At 37.6% G+C, this 18,652-nt stretch overlaps 1 protein-coding gene and 1 non-coding gene across 2 annotated transcripts; one reads left to right on the forward strand and one right to left on the reverse strand.

Annotated features, from left to right (window-relative positions):
- The first annotated feature begins 430 nt into the window (after positions 1 to 430).
- On the forward strand, positions 431 to 17,136 carry EXOC1L (exocyst complex component 1 like). Its single transcript, XM_010806144.4, has 3 exons — positions 431 to 802; positions 10,266 to 10,396; positions 16,730 to 17,136. The coding sequence occupies exons 1-3, from the start codon at positions 682 to 684 to the stop codon at positions 16,994 to 16,996; spliced, it is 519 nt and encodes a 172-aa protein (XP_010804446.3). The 5' UTR covers positions 431 to 681; the 3' UTR covers positions 16,997 to 17,136.
- On the reverse strand, positions 14,660 to 14,731 carry TRNAC-ACA (transfer RNA cysteine (anticodon ACA)). Its single transcript has one exon. It is a non-coding gene; the product is annotated as a tRNA-Cys (tRNA).
- Positions 17,137 to 18,652: the final 1,516 nt, after the last annotated feature.

Genomic DNA, 18,652 nt, shown 5'->3' on the forward strand with positions numbered 1-18,652 from the left:
ATGAAATGAATAACATTACAGGGAGCCCATTTTAAAAATAATTTGGACCCAGGAATTGATGGTGACTCTCCTGAAACAAAGGTCTAGATGAATTGCAGAAGGGGGAAGAGAGGAGGGAAAAAGACTTGTTGGAAGTGTCAGGAGCAAGCACAGAGGCATTTTCTCTCACGGGTGATAGCAAATTTCTTAATGGAAGATGATCCCAATCAATAGAGCCAGACAGCTGATTTATGTAATGGAATCACACTGAAGGAGTGGTCTTCCCCTGCAGAGCCATGTGAAAGGGGAAAAGGGTTACTAGGCTAGGGAGACCAGCGGACTCCACAAGTGTATCTGCTGGTGTTCATAAATATGTTGCCCATCAACAAACCACAGGAGAGCTCTAGAGAGCAGCCTCCTTGAGCCTGGATGCTGGAGAGTGACGGTGGGGCTGGTGCGGCTGCTGTATTTTGGCTGCTGCTGCCGCTGCTGCCACTGGGCAGATACCGCAGTGAGGGGTCTGACCGCGCTGAGTGCTCTCAAGAGCCTGGGTCTGGCCAGGAGCGAGAAGTTGAGAGTGAGGGTTGGGAGGTGGGCAGGACTCACCGAGGAGCTGCAAACCAAAATAAGAAATCTAGGGAGCAGAAGGAGAAAAGAGAGTGCGCTGGAGCCAAGACCTCAGGCCAAGTGGAACTGGAGGAAATGTCATCATTGGTAAAGGAGGACTTGGAGAAGAAACTGTTTAAGCCACTCTCACAGAATCTGTACGAGTTTATTGAAATAGAGTTCTCGGTCCAGGACAGGTATTACCTCTGTGTGTCAGGTAATCTGTTCTTTCTGTTATCATTTCAAAATGTAAATAACCCTGAGAGGCTTAGGTGATAGAGGGGCATTTGAGGGTGTTTACTTTCTACACAGTAACAGCACATGTACCTTCTTGTGATAGAATTTAACTATACCAAGGTAAAGAATTTGGATTTTACAGCATTTTTGTAAGTGCTAAAATGTAAGGCAAAATGTATTGTATTAGTATTTTGGTTAATTGTTCAGAAATGAAACTGGGTATGTGCTTTTTCTGATCTGATTAGTCTCCAATCTTTTATTCAATTCACTTGCATGGCAAACAGTTTTATTTGTGTATGAGCTCATTTTAAAAAATTAAACAGAAAGCTCTCTGAATATTTTTAAACATATTGGATAACTGAGTTATACGGCTCTATTTCCAACCAGTCTGGAAACCAGCGTTCTCTCTTTTCATGCTGGGAAAGAAAAAAAAAGACCCAAGATTTTCTTCTGAGGTTTATTTAGACTTCCTGGTGGCTTATTTTGAAAAGAGAAATGATCTTTTAAAAATTCTTTCTCACAGTATGCTCACAGAAACAATATTTTAATGGTAGAAATTAGTTCATGAAGATGAAACTTTAAGGAAATGTTCTCTAAACTATTCAACTAAAATATTTTTCCTCGTGTTTTAAACATTCATGAAAATTGTCCAAAGGTAGGTATAAGCTTTTTCACTTAATTATGATTTACTTAACCTGTAATTATTGTGCTGAACTTAGACAAAAATGTTTGTGCCACTATTGAATTTAATATACAGCATTTTCTCTTTTTAATCCATGATTTTTAACAGTTTTCAGGGGCTTAAGGAAAGAGATTAGAAAATCTAACTTTCATTGTACACTTTGCTTTTTAAGGCACACAGTTCAACATTTTCAGAAAGTCTATTATACTTCCCTTCCTGAAACTTTGCTTAAAAGAACTTGCAAAAGTTGTCAAGAGAGAGTACTGTAAGAAAAGTAGAACATCTTTAAAGAAAGTGCTAAGAACACTTTAAAATCCTATCATTTCTAACAGGTATACTAATATTTACTTAATAATAAGAATAATAAGATTTATCTTATACTTTACCTAGCATATTTTGCCAAATAAAAAGTGTGAGGCTTGGCATACCAGCCAGGTATGCCTGTTTCCTCAGTCCAGGAAAAAGAAAGTCAAATTATGGAAAAAGATCAAATGAAAAAATTTTAGAAACTGCATTATATTCAAACCGTCAGATCACTATATCTTAAAATATTTTGACTTAATGTATTAGAGAAAATGCTTATTCCAACATTTAATAGTTAATTTTATTCCTATTGAAATTCTTTATAAAGCTAATTACTCATCATGTAACATTATAGTATATACACATTGTTTTAAATCCTATGAAAATAAAGCAATCATAATCATGTTTATGTATTTACCAGGAATGATTTAAATCTAATTTACTAGATGTATTTTAATGCCCCCCTCCAACAATATAATTAACTAAACTTGTTCTATCTGGCATGGGGGAAAAAAACACTCCTAGAATTAAATTTTTGGAAATGGATGTAATTTTTCTCCCCAATGTCCTCAAGTTCTGAGAAAGACACTGTGGGCTGGGGTCACCTGCTGTCTTTTTTCATAAATAACATGAATCCTTTTAATCAAGATTGGTTAAAAGGTGTTGGCGTTGTTAACATGTGCGAAGGAAACCTCTTTAGGGGTCAAAGTTTTCACCTGAAAAATAATCAAATAAAGTAAGTGATCACTTTCATTAGTAAAATTCAATGATTCTCTTATGTAAGAAGGGAAAACCAAGATTGTCTCAGAGGTGAGGAAGAGGAGATGGTTTTGTGATATTCCAGGTAAAAGTTAACATTAAAATTAATTTTCATTCATCAGCTTCATGACTCTCCTCTGTATCACGTCCATCAATTTGAGAGCACTTTTCCAAATGTAGCATCTCTTTATGACCATCTCAAATGCATTTAGACAGAACAGTAATTTAAAGTCAGAGTGATGCTTGCTAGAGCTAAACCTTTGGCTGTGCTTTACTCAGAAAATAACTCCATTGAGAGGAATCAGACAGGCCATATCTCAGTTGTGGAGGCAGATAACTCCAGATTTTGAAAGTTGGCCACCTTCTGGGAGTAGAGAGACACATAGTTATGATTTCCTCTTTATAGCCTCTAATCCAGCAGTTCTAAATTTGTGAGAGCCAAGAGTCTAGGGTAGTTAAATCCCATTATACATTTCTCAGATTAAAGAAGGTATGTTTAAATAAATTACACTTTCTGTTTATCTGATCTGAGTCTGTCTTTTGCAGGGGTCTCCCAGCCAGGTGATTGTAATTTACTGTTACCTGGATACTTTACTTCGTCAAGGTCAAAAAACAAACATTACCAATTTCTCTCCCTCTCTGTAGTTTGCTAGTACTTACCTTGGGAATTTCATGGCACCTCAGGGTTTACATGGTCATTTTCCCTTGGAATTGGCTTCACCTAACCCAGAATGTCATTATCCTTGGAGTTAAAAGCAGCGTTTTCTTATGAAGGAGGGAGGGGCTCTATCATGTGCGAGAACAAAAAGAGACAGGTCACTTGTGCCATGATGAGAATGCAAATGAGTTAAGGAAATTCTGAAAGATTTGAAATTGCATAGAAAGCATTACCCATAATTGGATGGGAAGTAGCATTGCATGGTGGGATAGACCATGGAAGGCTAGGAGTCAGACAGAGCTGGAGTGAAATGACTGAACTTTGCCTACCTGCCAGCTACGAAATAGGGGGCAACACTATTACTTATTCAATTTAATATTCAGTTAATATTCAATAATACCTACATTTGCACATGGACTTTCCTAGTGGCTCAGTGGTATAGAACCCACCTGCCAATGTAGAAGATGGGTTCGATACCTGGGTTAGGAAGATCCCCCGAAGGAGGAAATGGCAACTCACTCCAGTATTCTTGGGAAAATCCATGGACAGACAAGACTGGCAGGCTGCAGTTCACAGGGTCGCAAAAGAATTGGACACAACGTAACAATTAAACAACAACATTTGCACATAGTGTTCTCTCTTTTTAAAAATTTTATTTTTAATTAGAAGATAATTACTTTACAATGTTGTATTGGTTTCTGCTATACAACAATGTGCGGAGAAGGCGATGGCACCATACTCCAGTACTCTTGCCTGGAAAATCCCATGGACAGAGGAGCCTGGTGGGCTGCAGTCCACGGGGTCACTAAGAGTCGGACATGACTGAGCGACTTCACTTTCACTTTTCACTTTCATGCATTGGAGAAGGAAATGGCAACCCACTCCAGTGTTCTTGCCTGGAGAATCCCAGGGATGGGGGAGCCTGGTGGGCTGCCATCTATGGGGTCTCACAGAGTCGAACACGACTGAAGTGACTTAGCAGCAGCATACAACAATGTGAATCAGCCATAAGTATACATGTATCCCCTCCCTTGTGAACCTCCCTCCCACCCCCCTATTCCACCCCTCTAGGTCCTCACAGAGCATGGAAGTGATGCTCTCTTCTTAAATCCTAACTAGGAAAAAAGCAAACTTGATAAATTATATTCCAAATAAATAAAAGGTAGGGTTATATTGTTAAAATATATAGAAAAACATGTATTGTGAAAACATATGCTTAGATGTAGAAATATAGTATATACTGTAAATAAATATTTATAATAAAAATAAAATATAAAGTAAAGACATAGATATATATTTATGTTATATAGTTTATAAATAAATTATATACATATTGCAATACAGAGTATTTTTTAAGTATTCACATATATTTTGAAAAATATTCTCCATAGATAATTAATTTGAAAATAAACAGTATTTGCTAGAATTATGAAAACAGTACACATAAATTCTCCATACATATTACATTTTGATGTCAAAAAGAACTTCTCTGTGCATCAGAGAATTGAATAATTTTGTCAAATCATTTATAATATTAACAACAAGAGTGTCAAATAAGAATGTCAACAGGAAAAGTAAACAAAATACTAAAGACTAGGTGTTTTATGAAGCACAAACATTAATTTCTCATATTCCTGGAGGCTGGGAAATCCAAGAACATGGTGCTTGCAGATTCAGTGTCTGGTGAGGATCTTTGTCCTCATAGACCACTGTCTTCTCCCTGTGACCTTGCAGGGCAGAAAGGTCAAGAGAGCTCTCTGGGGTCTTTTTATAAGGGTATTAATCCCAATAATACCTTCCAAAGACCCCACCTCCTAATACCATAGACTTGACTTAAGGGTTAGATTTCAACATAGGAATTAGAGGAAATAAACATTAAATCTGTAGTACCCAGTTATTGCCCCCAAATCAATCTGATTAAAATATTTCTAGATAATTTTTTTGAAAGCTATCTTTTGATTAAATCAATAATAACATTCTCAACAATCCCAAGACATAACTAATACATTAAGACATTTTCAGTGAGGCTTCTTGTCTTTAATATCTCACGGTAATTTCCCCCTATTACTTAATTTCAATGATGAAAGCAGTTATATAACTCTAGGGTTATGAAATGATGGTAGTTTATGTGTTTAAAATATTTCTGTGCAGCTTACTTACAAGCTGCTTTTTTTCCTCTTATCTGCCAAATTATATTGGATCATTGGCTAATTTCTTTCCACTTAGCCTCCTGAATGACACTTTTACCATGAGTGACTATTTTACTATGATAATAGAGGCAATTATTAACAACAATGTTTATTACAAAATTAAAAGTGAAAATCAATGGTTGGCATGAGGTTAAGATGGTTATTCTGAAAATGCTAACTAAAATAATGACATTGAAGTAGGTTCATTCTGAAATTCCCTGGGTTTATAGATATCACTAAATCATAAGTGGACAGTAATACATCTGATGTCACTAAAACCAACTGTGCAACATTCTAACTACACAAACACCTTTCTGTTTTAAGACCATGTGATAAGTTGCCACTTTGCCACCGCATTAATGTGGATATGGCCACTTAATTTTAGCTGGCAGCAGAGCTCAAGCATGGAGATGAGGCGTTGGGTCCACTCCAACCTGAGCAGACTTCTTCAGCTCTTGGCTAAAGACAATTCTTGGAACCTCCTTGACTACAGAGGAGATTGTTTTGCCAAATCAAGGAGGATGTACTATCTCTGTGCTGCATCATTGTATCAAAAAGTTAACTTTTAAAGCATGATTGCTGTTTTCTTAGTTTGTAGTTAGTGAGACAATGATCACTAATGTAAGAAAACTTGATAACTAGTAGATCCTACCTTCTTATCTCTTTCTTCACTCCCTCCCTTAGACCCATCTTTGCAGCGGTCCCCAACCTTTTTGCCACCAGGGATCATTTCGTGGAAGACACTTTTTCCACAGACCAGAGCAAAAGAGGGATGGTTTAGGGATGATTCAAGCACATCATATTTATTGTGCATGTTATTTCTTATTACGACATCAGATCCAACCTCACATCATCAGGCATTAGATCCCAGGGGTTGGGGACCCCTGCTTTATAGAACTGCTGAAGAAAACTTTCTAAAATGTAAAGTTCAGCTTGACTGTTTACTTAAAGTCTTCAGTGACAACACAACCACCTGTAAATCTCCCCACATATATAAGTTTCAGGATGATATTTGAACTCCTTAGCCTAGCATTCTAGACCATTCAGGAACCAGGTCCGGCCTCCCCGTTTCCTATCACCTATTCCCCCTACACGTCATGCCAACAGTGGTAAATGCCTGTGAGGACTAGAAGATTCGAGGATCTTACGCTTTTGTGCACATGTTGTTTCAGCACTCCCTGTACCCCTTTATTCATTCTGCTAACTCCCATGGCCCTTTGCAACTCAGAAAACCTGTCAAGAAGCTCTGTCAGGCCTCCAGTGGGATGCAGATATCCCTTCCCCATGGTCCTATAAGACCTGTTCATTCCTCGTTCACAGGACTGTAATCATGTGTTTTCTTTCTGAAGTCCCACACTTTGTAATCTCAGCGGGAACATGATGGTGCCGCAGAGGAATACATTTTTTCAATGCCTAGCCCAGGACTTTGTACAAAAGGGGAACTCAGATATCAAATTAATGAAACAAATCAGTGGGTCTGCAGTTAACGAGCTGGTTATCCTAACAGGTTGATGAGGCCGTGAATTTGCTTCAAATGACATTTTTATACAGTATCCAGTTATTTCTCCCCATCCCCATTCTCTCCCACTTCCTAAGTAGCCAGTGAGACAGCTAGTGAGAACAAGAGTGTCATCATTTGATTCTGAGGTAGAGCCTTTGTCTGGACAGACAACAGCCTCTGAGAGCTTGTCCTTAGCAGGTATGACAGAGGCTACCATGCTTCCACGTCAACTCACCAACCAAATGGCTTCTTTTCTCCTCTCTTCCTTTCCTCTTCCCAAAGCTAACATCTACAACAATGGAAGTAGATCTCCTTTAGGGCTGGAAAAGTAACACGAGCAGAAATCCACCAAGTTTTCATACAATTTCAGGAGACTCACAGATTCTGAGTCAGTTTTCTTACCCAGGGTTAAAAACTTCCACTTAAAACCTTCCACTCTAGGTCCCCTCAGGACATGCCCCTCAATCACTCCTTTGCCCTCAAAATACGCAATCCCTCCTCTTCCAAACTCTTGGAATATGTGCTCTAAATCATAGTCTTTATTCTCCTCCTATTTCTTGTTCTAAACCCTACATAACATAGGAACTGGTACACAGTAGGCACTCAGTGTTAGCCAGTCCAGGAAGGAGGCTTCTGCAAGCTGTCTTCTACACTCCCCGTTATAGAGGAATTGCCCTCAGGGAGGAAATCAATGATCTTCCCCAAGTCAGATTGAGTGCCAGGACTGAACTCTGCTTTTTACCCAACAAAGTGACTTCACGGGATTGTCTCCAAATCTTTGAAATTCTCTGTCCTTTTCATTTCTGTAGCATCACACTGTTGGGCTTATCTCTTTTTTGATGGCTCCTTCTTAGGCCTCTTGGCTGGCACCTTTTTTTTTTTTTCTCTATTCCATCTCACCTTTTTCCTCTGCTTTTTTCCCTATAAACCTTGTCTTGGAAAACTGTCTACACAGAAAAGTCCTAAGTCCATATCTCCATTCCTAACTATCTCCATCTCCATATCTTCATCTCCTTCTCTTCCCAGATACTTTATGGATCTCATCTGTATGTCAAAAACTAAATTCACTATTCTGCCCAACCAGTCCACCCTCCATACTTTTGTATTTTGATTTCCATCAAGTGTTGTCAATGCCTCATTTAAAATCTTAATTAGATTTGCTACTTCTATTTTTACTGCTCACATCTTATGCCTAGATTCTAACAACCTCATAAAACAAAACAAAGACAAAAACAATTACTATAAACTAGGCACTATCCTACATCATTTACATACTTTAATCTTTACACCCTGTAAGTTTGTATCACTCTGATGTTCACTTTACAACATGAGACAGCTGAGGTTTAATCTCTCTATAATTAAGTAATATGCTCAGACCACAGTGTAAGAAGTGATGTCATGATTTGAATCCAGAATGTCTAATGCCAGAGCCCACTAAGATTTACTGCCTCTTCTACCAAACTCTAGTTCCTCTTTCTTTTCTTCTTCAATGTTCTTTGGCATCACTGATTCCAGAAAAATACTCCTCTAATGAGGTGCCACTGTATTAGTCTCTTGCTCAAGAAGGAAAAAGACTTATTGAATGTGTGTTACTATATGACCTTTCACTGAACTCCTGACACAGTGCCCTCTTAGATTTGTCAACCTGCTCAGACTCCCTTCTCTAGGAGACTGAGTTCAGGTCCATTGTGAACTCAAAGCTCAACTGATTGCCTTAATTTCAGTATCACCTGCACTTTCAGGGGATAACTAATCTCTTCACCAGCCCCAACTCTAGAGCCCCCAGTGTCCAGGCCAGACTCCCATCCTTCCCACCAGAGGGGGGACTCAACACCACAAGTCTACAATGGTTTCTGTCACTTTTCAAAACATTTTCACAACCTGGTTAACCTTATCCTTCATCATGTCCTAACACCAATTAATCTATACAATCCACTGTCTCTAATCCTACCTGGTGAAGTTCAGGGTCAATTGTCCTCTCAGTTGGTCATACTGTCCTTCAACTAGAAATGCCTTCAGTATCATCCCTGCCTTTCTGAAACTGGACTAATTTAAAAGCTCTATCTCCAACTCTATTTCTTCCATAATTCTTTCCTTAACTTTTCCAATCCTCTTTCTTCTAAGAACTCCTGTTGAGCATATACTCTGTTCCAAATTGCTGATCTATTACTGTGACTATATTGTAATATATTGTTTTCATCTTAACTAGGAAGCAATGCCAAAGTGATACTTTCTAGAACCAAAAGACAGTCTTCCTCAAAGACAAATTCCAGTCTCACTCTGAGGAGACAGAACCAGCCTGCAACACTCCAAGTGACATCAACCATCTTGAAAGCTTAAGATATTCAATTCCTACTGCCACTCCTCTATGATATAATTGTGTACCTTCATAATACATATTTTATATGACATGTCTGTTAGCCTTTTCTTTTCAACAAAACCATAAGTTACCAGAGGGCAGGCAATCATTTACCCTCACTGGCAATCGTAACAGTTCTATCGGGCAAATTGTGGATACCTAGGATACCCTTGATAACTCACTGAGAACTTTCAATTCAGGAGTTCTAACACCAAATGCTGATTCTCCTAGTGTGTTCGTATGAGACCAAACTCAATGATTTTAAGGCCAGAAAATTATTTCCCTTATGTCGTTCATATAAAGTAAGCAATGCTTTTCCCCACACCCTTCAAAGTATAGTACTAAAGTTTTTGCCTCAATGGCACATTTCAAATACTAGAAGTTTAGATACACTCTGGAGAAGATTAAAAACCTCAAACAATACCAAATAGGTTAGTAAAAGCTGTGTTGCCAGCAATCCTACATTCAAAATCTCAGAGTAACTTTAAAAGAAAGTGTGCATAATATTATTTGCATGCTCTCTCTTCCACAGTTGGTTGCTGGGTGAGCAGAATGATATACTTTCCTGACCTCATTTTCTTATATTGTCATAAATTAAAATTCCAACTTGTTCTGGTAAACACTTTGGCACTGACTGTATGCTCACGCTAAGCCTCTTATTTCCTGCCCTGAGTTGAACTCCATCCTCCACCACAAAGCTCAGAGCTGAAAGCACAGAGCTCGGTGTTCTATCTGACAGACATTACCGCGGCTGTATGTGACCACAACTGTAGCAAAAATAAAGTTAACACACTGATAGAACAGTGAGCAAATTTGAGGGAACATTCATGAAGCTTCAGATACCTCAGAGTTCACAACCAGGGTGCAGATAAAATGTATGTTCAAGTTCATTATATGAAAAGGAGATACATAAATACAGAAAACTATGACTTGGTGAATAATTTATTATCTTGCAAGAGTCTATGTAAACGAAGTCTTTTTCTGTCCCACAGTGACCAAAAATGAAGAAGTAAAAATAATTATGGTGAAACACTACAGAATAGGTTTAGATGAAAAATATGAAGTAACCAAAAAGTGGTCTTTGAATGATCTGCAGATGATCGATGGAAAAGAAGCAGATACAGTAAGTGTTATGTTTTTGTAAGGGAGCTATGGAATCAATATGCTGGAGATCTTGATGGTCAATATCCTACTTCATACATTTTGACATATACTGAGTGTTAAGATGACATATTGTTCTTAAGTAGTACGGTTTAATCTACTGGGATGATCTACTGGTTTGTTTTTTCTGTTTCTATGGGTTTAAATTTGAATTTTGTCTATCAGATTTAAAAGCGTCTTTCCCAAGTGGTTCCTAACAGGTAAAACACACTCTTCTAGTCTGTTTTGAAACTTTAAATATCTGACACTTTCATACCACTCTCTCCCCATCCCAACTTCCTCCACAAGTTGTGGGAATTCCTTTCCTCACCTTCTTCAGATTTTTCTGCCAGTTAGCCACTTGATCCTCCAGAAGGACTGATAACTCTAGGAAATCCTACAGCCTCAGTGTTGAAAGTAGGAAAAGAGAGTGTAATCTCTCACATGACCACTTTAAAGTGGTTCTCCCAGTCTCTCCTTAAATTCTACTAATGGAAAACTCATTACCACATGAAGAAGTCCGTTCTATTTCTGAATTGCCATCCTTTATTTTTTACATGTCCTACTTATGTTTTATTATTTTTTATATTTATTTGGCTGTGCCAGGGCTTAGTTGCAGCATGTGGGATCTAGCTCCCTGACCAGGGATGGAACCCGGGCCCCCTGTGTTGGGAGCATGGAGTCTTAGCCACTGGACCACCAGGGAAGAAGTCCCTCCTACTTATATCTAACCCAAATCTGCTTCACTATGACATCCACCCATCAGTTCTAGTTTTGCCATTTGGTACAACCAGAACAAACCAACCCTGCTTTCACATAGCAGCCTTTCCAATATTTGAAGCCAATTATAAGGTTTCCTCAAGTTTTCTCTTTTCTGGGTTAAATGTAACCATTCATTCTTTAAATGATGTTCATATGAAGATTAAATAAGATAATATGACAGGACCATACAAACACTAAGAGGGAATAGCACTGTTGTTATTTTATGCAGTGACATTGCTACAACACCTTCCACTATGCTATTTTCTCTCCTCTGAAATGCTTGTTTCTCCAGAATTAAATACAAAACTTTGGAGTTAGTGTGACCTGTTTATAATTCCTTTGATCTGAATTCTTATTTCTATTAAACACTCAACTGAGCCTTTGGATCTTTTGGGCATGAATTGCCTTTTAACCTGATCTGCCATACCCTCTATGTACCTAGGATAAAATGTAAATAAAAGCCCTTGATCATCTGGCTCCTTCATCTCTGGTTATTCTCCCTAAAATTTATAGAGTGAAAGTACTTAACTACTGACTCTCAGGGCTTAGAATGCCAGTCACCTCCATCCCTCACCCCATTCTTAGATTCTCCTTGAAGTAAGTCCCACTCATGTCCCCCAGCCCTACAACCCCATTGCGTTATGGATATAAATAATCCAACAAGCTGCAGTTGTTGGCTTACTTTGTCTCCCCTCTGAATAAAAAACTGCAACGCTTACTTTTCATCTTCTATTGTAGCCTTCTGCCTAACAGATATTAGGGACTCAAATACTTCTGTTATCGTTGGATGAATTAGAATTTAAACTCACTACTTATTCTTTATCCTATTTAATGTCATACTCTTAGTTTCGTCTATTGTTCCCACCTATCAAACCTTCTAATATTTTGATTCGTTAACATTCACTGTAGTATGGTGCAGGTTTAATTTGAACAACATTTAGCACTTCATTCAAGTCAATAATAAAAGTGATGAAGCAGGCACACCTAAAAATACCTTTGGGTAACTGATGGGTTATCATGACTACTACTATTATTACCATTACTAGTAGTACTGCTACATACTACCATCTCACACTTAGTAAATGGTTATCAGATGACAGGGACCAAAAAATCTCTTTCTAGACATAATTTCATATAATTGTCACAACCCATGAACTAGATTCTAGCATTACTCCTGATTTACAGATGAGGAACATGAGACATAAAGAGATTAACTGACTTGCCCAAGGTCAAATAACTACTTTAGTGATGGAGGTAGATTTTACCTCCAAATCTATTAATTCATCTTCTTTGGACTTGTTGTTTACCATTTATACAAATTTTTATATTTGTTCATTCACTGAGAATTTATGGTATATTAGGTCTTGCTAGGCTCTGATGGTAAGTGGTAAGTTAGATGGACACAAGCACTTAATTCTGCCTCACTTATCTAGTCTGAATATCGAAATTTTACCCTTAAGATCTTTACTGAAATCAATACATGTTATCTGCTGTTATCTTCCAGGAATCCTGTTTTTAAAATTTGGTATATTTGACAGGACTTCTTGGTGAAAGTATGCTGAATTTCATTACTTTCTTTCCTAAGTAATCACATAGCATTTTTTTCTGGCAAGACATTCTACCTAAACATTCAACACTTTAGGAAATAAATATTCTTGGCATGTCAATATGCTGGAACATTACATGGCCATTAAAAATCATGTTTCCAAAAGAATACCTCAGAACACAATTGTTCATCATTTAATACGTTTTGTAAAAGTCACCTGATACAAAACTCTTCTATAGTATTATCTTGTTTTACATATTTAATCTATCATAGTATCAAAAACTTCAAAGCTGAACCTCAAATTTTAACACAAACATATATAGATGTGTGTATATGCATATTTGAAACTAACCAGTACTTTAGCAATAATTATCTTTGTGTGAAAAGATTATTATAATTTTTAAATTATTATCTTCTTTCTACTTTTATATATTTGCCAAAAGTTCTGTGTTGCATTGAATTTTATCAGAAATCAATGTCAATTTCATTAATATGTAGTTTTAGGAATTAACCATTCCCATTTCTTTTTTTTTTTTTTTTTACCATTTTCTTCTTTTGTTATAAGTCCTCAAATATTTACTGATGTCATAACTATTTTCTATGAGCTTGGTCAGTGCCCAGGAATGTATTAATCAAGCCTGTCAACTCAGATACACTGGAAGCAGCTAACTCTGCTCTATTTTATCCTCACCTTTCTGGCATTTAATTTCATTCCTATGTTGTTGATTCTTCCCTTTCACATTTGAAGATCATTATCTTTCATAGTGAACTAGATAGATACAAAAGAGAAGTTGAACATTTTTAATTTTCTCATCTCTTCAGGACCTAAATATTAAACTGTCAGAAGAAAACCTGTAATATCCAAAGTGTAGTTCTTTTAAATATTTCTTTCCTGTGGATGAAGTAAAAATATCTCAATTGTTCTGGGAATTTCCACTTCTCTTCCCTCTTGTAACTGAATCCTCAGGAGTCAGCATTTATTATATTTTTCTCAATAGCAATGATACAGTTTTAAAGAGAGCTAGTTCAAGCCAGAAAGTTGTCAACTTTAAAATGGAATGGAATTGAAACTGAAGTCAATTTATATTGCAGAAATCAAAATGATGGGGGACTTGGAGCCTGTTGTGGTGCAACAGGAGAGAGGATGATGTAGCAAGAAATGGGGCTGGACTGATTGAGAGCTTGGTTCTCATCTTGGCTCTGCCGATAGCTACATGTGTGACCTGGGCTATAACCCTCTGGAAACTATCATTCACAAGAAGAATTGATGCTTTTGAACTGTGGTGTTGGAGAAGACTCTTGAGAGTCCCTTGGACTGCAAGGAGATCCAACCAGTCCATTCTGAAGGAGATCAGCCCTGGGATTTCTTTGGAAGGAATGATGCTAAAGCTGAAACTCCAGTACTTTGGCCACCTCATGCGAAGAGTTGACTCATTGGAAAAGACTCTGATGCTGGGAGGGATTGGGGGCAAGAGGAGAAGGGGACGACAGAGGATGAGATGGCTGGATGGCATCACTGACTCGATGAACATGAGTCTGAGTGAACTCCGGGAGTTGGTGATGGACAGGGAGGCCTAGCGTGCTGCGATTCATGGGGTCGCAAAGAGTCGGACAGGACTGAGCGACTGATCTGATCTGATATTATAATCTATTATAAACAAGAGATTACAGGATGAACTATGAGATTCCCTTTTAGCTCTGTCAAAAGAAAGAAAGAGAGAGAAAGGGGAAGAGGCAGAGAGGAAGGAAGGAAGCAGGGAAGGAGAGGGAGGGATGGACAGATGTGTATTCTGTGTTCATGCCTGCTTGAAGTGAAGTCGCTTAGTCGTGTCCAACTCTCTGCGACCCCATGGACTGTAGCCTACCAGGCTCCTCAGTTCATGGGATTTTGCAGGCAAGAATACTGGAGTGGGTTGCCATTTCCTTCTCCAGGGGATCTTTCCAACCCAGGGATCGAACCCAGGTCTCCTGCATTGTAGGCAGACGCTTTACCGTCTGAGCTAGCAGGAAAGCCCCATTATTAGGCTAATGGAAAAACGTAATCCTCTCCAAGTATTTCAAAAACATAAAGCATATTTTCTACATGACAAGGAGCAAATGGTTCTGTGAGGAAACTACATAAGAAGTGTGATTAGTATCTGGTGATGGAATGGGTGTGATTTCCTTTTGTTGAGATTCTCTGCACAAGTGTCTTTCAACTGGCAATTATGACAGTTAGGAAACATTTTGCAAGATGTGAGTTGGGGAAATGCGCTTAAAATCACATCACTCTTGTACATTCTTTAAATATTGCTTTGTTTTTAAAAAATTGTAATAGTGCAAAGCAAGGTGGTATTACCACCAGTATCATAATCTCTGGCGGCAGATCTGGGAAAAGGAACTATCATTCATTAAGCTCATTAAGCTCCATCCTAGTGTCACAGTTTATATGATTAACCTCATGTAAACTTCATAGCAATCCTATCTAAAAGTGAAGGCCCAATCTGATAAGGATCTTGCCCATGGTTATATCAGTGTCAAAACAGTGGTCTAACTTTAAAACCCTTGTTCTTTTTCCTGCCTGCTGCAAGAATTTTCCTATTAAAAAAAAAAATTGCAATATATAAGTTGTTTATAAACTTTACACACTATACAGTAACACATTTTAATACTGTTGTTTGGTTTTGTCTCTGCTTCCTTATCATTTAGGACAATGTTTACCTCCACTTCACTTTTTCCCTTGTGTTCAATTAGTAAAGAATTTGCCTGCTATGTGCAAGACCTGGGTTCAATCCCCAGGTTGGGAAGATACCCTGGAGAAGGGAACAGCTACCCAATCCAGTATTCTGGCCTGGAGAATTCCATAGAATGTATAGTCCATGGGGTCCCAAAGAGTCGAACACGACTGAGAGAACTTCACTTTCACTTCACTTTCAGCTCAGTTCAACATGTGTTTGTTGAGAAATTCATTGTTGCCATGGATAAGCACCAGGAACACAAAAGATAAATGATTCAAAACCTCTGCCCTCAAGGAGAGTTAGAAGTTAGGCAGATAGTGAATTTGAAAGCATTTTGTAAATTGAAAAAGCACTTCATAAATGCAAGGTATTGTTGTTACTACTATTAGTAACAGTAGCAGTTATTAGTATTTTACCATGTAGACCTAGATCAGATTTGATGCCTACTTTTTCCCAAAACATCTCCACTAGAAGTACAGAGCCTAACTCAATCCAATGAGTCAGTGTCAAATTGTCAGTTTCAGTCAAATGATTTAATGAACCTTGTCATTAACTTTAAAAGTAATTCCTTGCTATTAACTTCAAAGCCAGCAAGTTGGTGACCTTGCCTACCTGCTGCCTGCCTGCTAAGTCGCTCCAGTTGTTTCCGACTCTGTGCAACCCTATGGACTGTAGCCTGCCAGGCTCCTCTGTCCATGGGATTCTCCAGGCAAGAATACTGGAGTGGGTTGCCATTTCCTGCTCCAGAGGATCTTCCTGACCCAGGGATCGAACCGCGTCTCTTGCATCTCCTGCTTTCACAGGCGGGCTCTTTACCACTAGCACTGCCTGGAAAGTTAGAGACTTAGCAAGTATGCGTGCATGTATGCCAAATGCTAATTCTGTATTTCCCCCTTCTACCACTGAAATAGCAAAAAGGACCAAATTGCTAGTTGAGAAAAGGTTTCTCCTTTTCTCCCCTGTGGAAGTCTGCTAAGTGGGTTTATTCTTCTCCAGCCCCTCCATCCTCTCCAATTTACTACCCTGGAAAGATCTGATAACTACACATTCTAACATATGTTTTATTTGCATATTGAAACATCAAAGATGCTTCAAAATGATCTTTCTTATTGTTATTCTTTTTAGAAGCAATATGTTTGAACCAGGTAGCTTTGGAAAGCTCATTTCTAGATTTTTTGAAATATGTTTGATATCTTACAATCAATAAGCATACAAAAGAATATGAGAGAATCCAGGAAATCAAGCTACTTTCTTAGCTACAAACAAAATCTTGGCTCTCTTTTTCTTCTAGGACAATCCATTCTTTGATCTGCACTTCAAGAAAGTGTACAGTTTGGAAGCATATAGTTGTGCTTCGAAATATGCCTTTGCTCGGACTGTAAACAAGCTGAATCATGAATATCTCAAGAAGGACTTACAGATCGTGAACTTTGATTCTACTTACATTAATGATGATTCCATTTGGTCCTCCAACAACAAGGATTGCTTGGTCCTTATGAGAATATGCTTCTATGCCTTCAATTTAGTGTGCTTGTCCCTGTGTCCTCTGCCACTCTGAATACATATACTATGTTCCTTCATCAGTGTTCTATGAAAATGGTTCCCTAAGTAAATATTGATAGTCATAATTTTGTTTTTTCCCTTTATCGGTGACTATTATTTATATGAAAATAAAGTGATGCTTTGTGAATTGTCTTGAAATGTGCTTTAATGCAGTCATTCAATATTTGGGACTCTTGCCTATGTGTTCTTTGGTAACTTTGGAAGGAGTTAGATGGTGTTGCCTAAATTAGTATTCTACAAAGGGGTATCAAGAAGTATCTTGAAAGACCAAAATAAGTAGAAATGCATTCCATGTTCGTGGATAGGAAGATTTAATATTGTCAAGATGTCAATACTACCCAAAGCAACCTGCAGATCACTATAATCCCTATCAAAATTTCAATGATTATTTTTGCAGAAATGGAAAAGTCAATCCTCAAATTCATATGGAGTTACAAGGGGCCCAACATATCCAAACAATCTTGAAAAAGAAGCACAAAGTTAAAGGACTTACCTCTCCCAGTTTCAAAACTTGCTACAAAGGTACAATGATCAAAGCAATATAGTACTGGCATAAGGACAGATATATAGACCAATGGAATAGAATTGAGAGTTCAGAAAAACTCTTACCTCCATGGTCAACTGAATTTTGACTAGGTTATCAAGTTCATTCAAAGGAGCAAAAAACAAATCTCTTCAACAAATGGTGCTGGGACAAAACTGGTTATCTACATGCAAAAGAAAGAAACTAAACTCCTATCTTACACTTTAAACATCCTTAAAATGGATTAAAGATTTGACTGTGAAACATGAGAGCATAAAACTTCTAGAAGAAAACATAGGAGTAAAACTTTAGAACCTTGGATTTGGCAATGGATTTTATGACGTCAAAATGAACAAAAGAAAACAGATAAATTGGACTTCAACAGATTTCCTTTTGCATTAAAGAACATTATTAAGAGTGTGAAAAACAAACCTACAGAATGAAAGAAATTATTTACAAGTTATATATCTGATAAGGATCTAATACAAAGAACTCCTACAACTCAGTAACAAAAAGACAAATAACCCAATTTAAAAATAGACAGGAAATGCGAATAGATATTTCTGCAAAGAGGTAAAATAAGCACAAGAAAAAAAAACTCAGCATTATTATTCATTAGAGAAATGTAAATAAAAACCAAAATGAGATACCATTTCACCACTACTAGAATACCTATTAAAAAAAAAAATACAGAAAACAAGAAGTGTTGGGAAAGGTGTGGAGAAATTGAAATTCTCTTACATTGCTTGTGGGAACGTAAAATGCTATAGCCATGGTGGAAAACAATTTGCCTTTTCCTCAAAAAGCAAAACACATAATTACTAAACAACCCAGCAATTTTTCTCGTATTTTCCTAGGTATATACCCAGAGGAATTGAAAGCAGGGATTTGAATAGATGTCTCTACACCAATGTTCATTGCAGCATTATTCACAGTAGCCAAAAGATGAAAACAACCCAAGTATCCATCAACAAATGAATGGATAAACAAAATGTGGTATATTCATACCATGGAATATTATTTAGCCATACAACATGGATTAATACTGAAAATATGTGAAGTGAAATAAGCCAGTCACAAAATGACAAATATTACATGATTCTACTTATATAAAATACCTAGAATAGG

This window comes from Bos taurus, chromosome 6 (genome assembly GCF_002263795.3).
Source record: "Bos taurus isolate L1 Dominette 01449 registration number 42190680 breed Hereford chromosome 6, ARS-UCD2.0, whole genome shotgun sequence".
In the NCBI taxonomy this organism is placed as follows: Eukaryota; Metazoa; Chordata; class Mammalia; order Artiodactyla; family Bovidae; genus Bos; species Bos taurus.